Source organism: Chenopodium album, chromosome 18 (assembly GCF_948465745.1).
Source record: "Chenopodium album chromosome 18, dcCheAlbu1.1, whole genome shotgun sequence".
NCBI classification, from domain to species: Eukaryota; Viridiplantae; Streptophyta; class Magnoliopsida; order Caryophyllales; family Amaranthaceae; genus Chenopodium; species Chenopodium album.
In genome coordinates this window covers 9,846,772-9,852,705 of record NC_137851.1, presented here as the reverse complement: position 1 = coordinate 9,852,705, position 5,934 = coordinate 9,846,772, and the positions used below count along the sequence as shown (strand labels likewise).

The window sequence follows — 5,934 nt, the reverse complement described above, 5'->3', positions numbered from 1 at the left end:
AACATAAGAATGAGTTAGTTTGTCGATTAATTAAAATCACACTACATACATATACACCGAATTGTATCAACCAGTTTACATACCGTACTTCAAATATATAATAAAATACCTCGATACAAGACTCTTTGTCTTTATGATAAGATAACAACTTTACAAGTAGCAACCAAGATGTAGACTTATATAAGTCAAACATCTTAAGAACCATTCAATCCAAACAACATAAAAACCCTTTTTAAAAACTCACAACTTCTTCTCCTTCCATTTCTCCTTCTCATTTCCATTATATTTTTCCAAACACCAAATTATTTTTTTTCTTCCTTTCAATTTCTTCCCTCCTCCAACCCCACGTGTGCTCTCAACCACTCTTTCTCATGAGCACCCAAGCACCACCCTCACCACCCCAAGGGCTAACCCAAGAAGAATACACCACCCTTCAACCCCTCATCCAAACCTACCACACCTTCCACCCTGCACCCCCCAACACCACCACCTCCCTCATCACTCAACGCATCGACGCCCCCGCCGACATTATCTGGCCCTATGTCCGTCGTTTTGACAACCCCGAACGCTACAAACACTTCATCAAAAGCTGCCGTTTGACCTCAGGAGACGGCTCCTCCGTTGGTAGTGTACGTGAAGTTAGCGTAGTATCTGGCCTTCCTGCTTCCACCAGCACCGAACGCCTCGAGCTTCTCGATGATCAACACCGCGTGCTTAGCTTTCGTGTCGTGGGTGGACAACACCGCCTTCGTAACTACAAATCTGTTACCTCCGTGAATGAGTTTGTTGAGGATGATAATAACAAAAAAGTTTATACAATTGTTTTGGAATCGTATATTGTTGATATTCCAGAAGGTAATACTGCTGAAGATACCAAGATGTTTGTTGATACTGTTGTTAAGCTTAATCTTCAAAAACTTGGGGTTATTGCTATGTCTGATTTGCAAGGTAATAATGATGAATAATTATTTGAGATTTTATTTTTTTTTTTAATTCAAGAAAAAAAAAAATTAAATTTTATTGGAATGAATGAATGGATAGTTTCTCAAAAATTGAGGCTACCCTCTTCATAATTAATTATTAATATTAATATAATTAATTATTAATATTAATATAATTATTATTGTTATAATTATTTTATATTCATGTATTTAATTTAGCATGGATTTGGAGATTATCTTGGTCAATGATCGATTAGTTTTTTTTAATCTTTTTTTTTTTTTTTTTTAAATTCTTGTTGAGAAGAAAAGTACTTAGTTGTTATTAGTTGGAGTTATTTCTTGTACTTTTGCATTGACATATTCTATGATTTTTGTATGGTTAGATTACTTGGGTACTCCTTTTTTTTGTTAGTTATTTCAACAACGGTCTGAGTTTCCTTAAATGCAAGCTTTCTCTTAAGTTACACATTATGTATGTTTATAGTCTTTATATTATTCACATATTTTATTTTTTTATTAATGTTTTGGACGTTTGGGGATTACTACATAAGAGAGAAACCATCATTTAAAATTTCTAGCGTTTGATTTCATATTTTAACGCTTTTATAATATTACTCTGTAACAATTACGGAGTACATGCAATTACAATGTTGTGAAATTCAAAGTATGTATGTAGATGAAAAAAGAATACATATAGATAATATTATTAGATGGATTACCCCTCTGACAAAAATAGTTTAATACGAGTAACTTGTTAATGTCACTCTTTATTTTTTTCATTTTTTATATCGATAGGAATAGAGTGTCAATTTCTAATTTTATAATTTTTTATGTCTATTGCTTACTTGGTGAGTTGGTAACTACCACGACTTGTTGGGTCTAATTTTGGGTTTCAATTCTTGTTTTCTCGTAGATTTATGATACAACATGAGCATAGTAAACAAAAAGTGTTATTTGCCTTTAATTTTTGTAAATATACTAGTGGATAGATACGAGTGACATATGAGGTTCGTTGTGAACTTTACCCATTGTAAATACATCTGTCTTGTTTAATGAGGTAGTAGTGACTAGTGAGCCTATACATAATATATACTAATATACGTGTCTTACACTAGAAATCTCTCTACATGTATCTAAACTTAGATACATCATACAATCATAGTATTCTTAGTTCTACTAGCAATTTTTTATTTTTTTTTTCTTTTTTTTTTTTTTTTTTTGGGCATGTTTGATAATATTGTTATTTTGAGAGTTAGAAATTAGTAATGTTTCTTAATCATGCTAAATGGAAGTATGACATATTCAAATACATTTCTGTATTCTTGTTCAATTATTATTGTTTTTGTAGTATTCTTTTATTAAAAAAATGAACAAATTTTGTACTGACAGATCTTCGTAATGAAGCAAAAACACAATCATATTTATCGGTAAACGCAATTTGTTCGCATTGGTCCGAATATTGGTGGTTAGATACTTGGATTGGTCATACACTCATACACAAACTTGGAGAATAATTGCAGATTTTGCAGGTTAATTGCAAAATTTGATGCTCTATAATTAATAATTTAGAGTTTGTACATTTATGTTTCTTACTCGTATTACGATATTTTTGGTCTCCAAAAATGTGACCAATCAAATTTTAATTCAACATTCCGAAAACAATTAAGCAATAAAGGACAAAATACAAATTGATTAATTGTGAACATAAATTCACGTGATTAAGAACACCCTAGAGATATGAAATAAGCGACACCATGTAAAGTTGTAAGTAGTTGCTGATGACTTACGAGTACTAATTACAGTAGTACTGTATAAATGTTTGTGTACTTTTGAATGAAAACAAGTCTAAAAAGTATTGTTAATTTGATAAAGTACATAGACATACATGATTAGTTAATTGTTAATTTTATTTTTTAGGTTTTACGTGATTATGTAATCGATCTATGTTAGTGTCTGGTGGACCACATAGATATATATTGTCATATTTAACCTAAACTCAAAATAACTACTTTGAAAAATGAAAATTACTAAAAGCCAATCAAACTAACCAAAGGACTGCTATTATGACTAAAGTGGATTGTTTCTCAAGAATATAATCTCCATTTCAAATTGTTAATATAAATAGAATCAGAATCGAATAAAATAAATCATCAGTCACATATCATGTCATGCATAATTTCAATTTGTTATGAACTGAACTACCTTACTTGTGTGTCTCCTAAGGGATTAATTTATTTATTAGGTGTTTTTGAATATGTGCTTATAACACCCTAACCATTCCACCATTCCTTATAACTTGACTCTGCAATATATTGTTCATTTTTGTCATTAATCTAACATAAAATGACTTAATAATTTATTGTTAGTTCACTTAGTTGTCTAAGAGTTTTATCTATTTCATTCTTTGCTAATTGATAGATAAGCCCAAGCCATATGTGTCAAATATTATTATATACTTTTTCGAAAGTATATCAATATCTAGCTATCATTATTCATTAATCTTCATCTCTTCATAGTTAAAAATTATAAGATTTTAACCTTTTATTTTATCCAAATGTTAATGTCAATTTTATTTCTTTCATAGATGCAATATTATTTATTAATCCTGCTTAAAAAACGATGTTAAACCTTCTTATTGATATGCAACATAGCTTTAAATGACATTTACCCCCTTGCTCTTTTTATTATTAATGCTTCAGATGGATAGAGTTTTGCATTGTGCATGTCATATCACTCATAAGACTATTTATCATTATAGTCCCATAAACAATTAGTACGAAGTATGTCATTAATAAGCGTAAGCAATAAACATAAGAGAATAAATGACACAGATTAAGGCCCTGTTCTCTTCACCTTAAAAAAATAATATTAAGTAAAAATAATTTCAGTTCAGTAAAAATAAGTTCAGTTCAGTAAAATTAATTTCAATTCAGTAAAAATAAGTTTAGTTCAGTAAAATTCAGTTTTCTTAAAGAAGAATTATAATAGAAAATCAGTAAAAATAATTTCAGTTCAGCAAAAATAATTTCAGTTCAGTAAAATTAATTTAAGTTCAGTAAAAAATTTCAGCAAATATAATTTTGTTTCAATAAAAATAATTTCAATTCAGCAAAAATAAGGTGAAGAGAACGGGGCCTAACTGAGCAAATTTGTCAATACACATCATTAACATCGATATAAATAAATCAATAAAAGTAATACGAAAATAAATACGAAGTACTAAAATTAATTTAAGACTCCCTCCGTCCCCAATACTTCAACCCTTTTGGGTTGATTTCGCGGTTATTAAGAAACTTAAACAAAAAGAAATAAAAGCATATTGGAAAGATAAATTTACATGAGTTTTGTAAAAAGTAGAGAGATAAAGTATTAAAAATACATGAAAAAACAAAATTTCATATGGGGAAGCTAATTTTGCACCAATATTATTGTAAATTGGTGGGTATTTTAATGCAAATGGGCCGATAATTTTGGAACTAAAATTAGGCCAAAAGGGTCGAAGTTTTGAGGACGGAGGAAATAACATTTTACAATATTTAGGCTACGTATAAGCATTAAAAACACTCTTGAAAATTGTTTAAATTTAGAAAATCATGACAAAAACACACTAATTACATTGATCTACGCATATTTTTGTCATAAATTTCTAATTTTATACAATTTTTAAGAGTAGCCCAGAAAATATTTAGGCTATGTATAAGCATCAATATTTATATCGCCTATTATGAAATGAATAGCGTAATGTTTAAAATCTAATGTGGTCCTGAAAACATAATATGTCATCCATGATATCAATGAAAAACAACGAGGCAAGAGTTGGCGACTTTTTTATACAAGCATTATTATGTTTTTTATATATTAATTTTTACCAATATTCAGAAATATATGTATGTAGTGTAGTTGATGTCACAGCTGCTTTGTATTATCAATAAAATCCGACCAATTAGAATGTAGTTTCCTGCAACTTCAAACTTCAGAAACAAACTTAGAGCATGTGAAGCAATTAATTTCATAGCACAAAATTATACTACTAATTTTCTAAGGAGATTTTCTGTACCGTTTTTTCTTTCTTTAATACTGGATCTATTTCCTATCCTTGGTTGGTTCAATTTTTGTATTTTATAGGGTAGCATGGGGCTAGGGCAATATATAATTCTTCATTTTTGTACACTTTCTCGAATTGATGACTTATAACATCTCTGTGGTCTACTATGCTTTACTGTGATCTACTTTGCTATATATGTTGAGTATTAATAATCTGATATACTCTGTTAATACATGTTCTGTTTTATTAAAATATGCTCTGTAATGCTCAGAATCTCAAAAGAATAGGGCCAAAGTATATCTATAAAGTTATTTCAATTTATACTCTTTTTGTTTTAAATAATCAAAATGTCTTGAATTTTTTAATCATTCATAAATGTAAGTGTGTGCATATATGTATATATGTAAAATATTATAGGATTTTAGTATAAATGCTTTTAGAATTAGTTTCAATGTATATTTTAAAAAATTTATTATTTTTATAATTATTAATACGGATAATATGGAGTATGTAATTAAAAATATTACTTCGTAATGATTAAATTCAATAATGGTGACAAAATTAGAGCGTTTCTAGAGTCCACTTCTTCTCAATTTCTATAATTTAATTATATACGACTCCTTTTTTCTTTAATATAAAAGTGTATAACCCTTTGCATTGATATTGCAATTAAGGGTTTGTTCTCATACGTTGAATTTCAGTTCAGTTCAGTTTAGTTTATTTTCAGTTCAGTTCACTTCAGTTTAGTTTATTTTCAGTTCAGTTCACTTCAGTTTATTTTCAGTTCAGTTCAGTTTATTTTCAGTTCAGTTTATTTTCAGTTCAGTTCAGTTTATGTCTAATGATATTGCTAATGATATAAAACCAAATTTCATTCTTTTAAGCTCTTATTACAACGACAATAATAATAATAATAATAATAATAATAATAATAATAATAATAATAAT

General features: G+C 28.5%; 1 protein-coding gene across 1 annotated transcript; it reads left to right on the top strand.

Moving 5' to 3' along the window:
• Nucleotides 1-225: 225 nt before the first annotated feature.
• LOC145593035 (abscisic acid receptor PYL2-like) lies at nt 226-1,831 on the top strand. Its single transcript, XM_081649545.1, has one exon. It carries the CDS (start codon nt 372-374, stop codon nt 963-965), a length of 594 nt encoding a protein of 197 aa, XP_081505671.1. The 5' UTR covers nt 226-371; the 3' UTR covers nt 966-1,831.
• The last annotated feature ends 4,103 nt before the right edge of the window (nt 1,832-5,934 follow it).

What these genes read in the sequence shown, in the direction of transcription:
- LOC145593035 (XM_081649545.1), top strand. Translation starts at nt 372, where the DNA reads ATGAGCACCCAAGCACCACCCTCACCACCCCAAGGGCTAACCCAAGAA.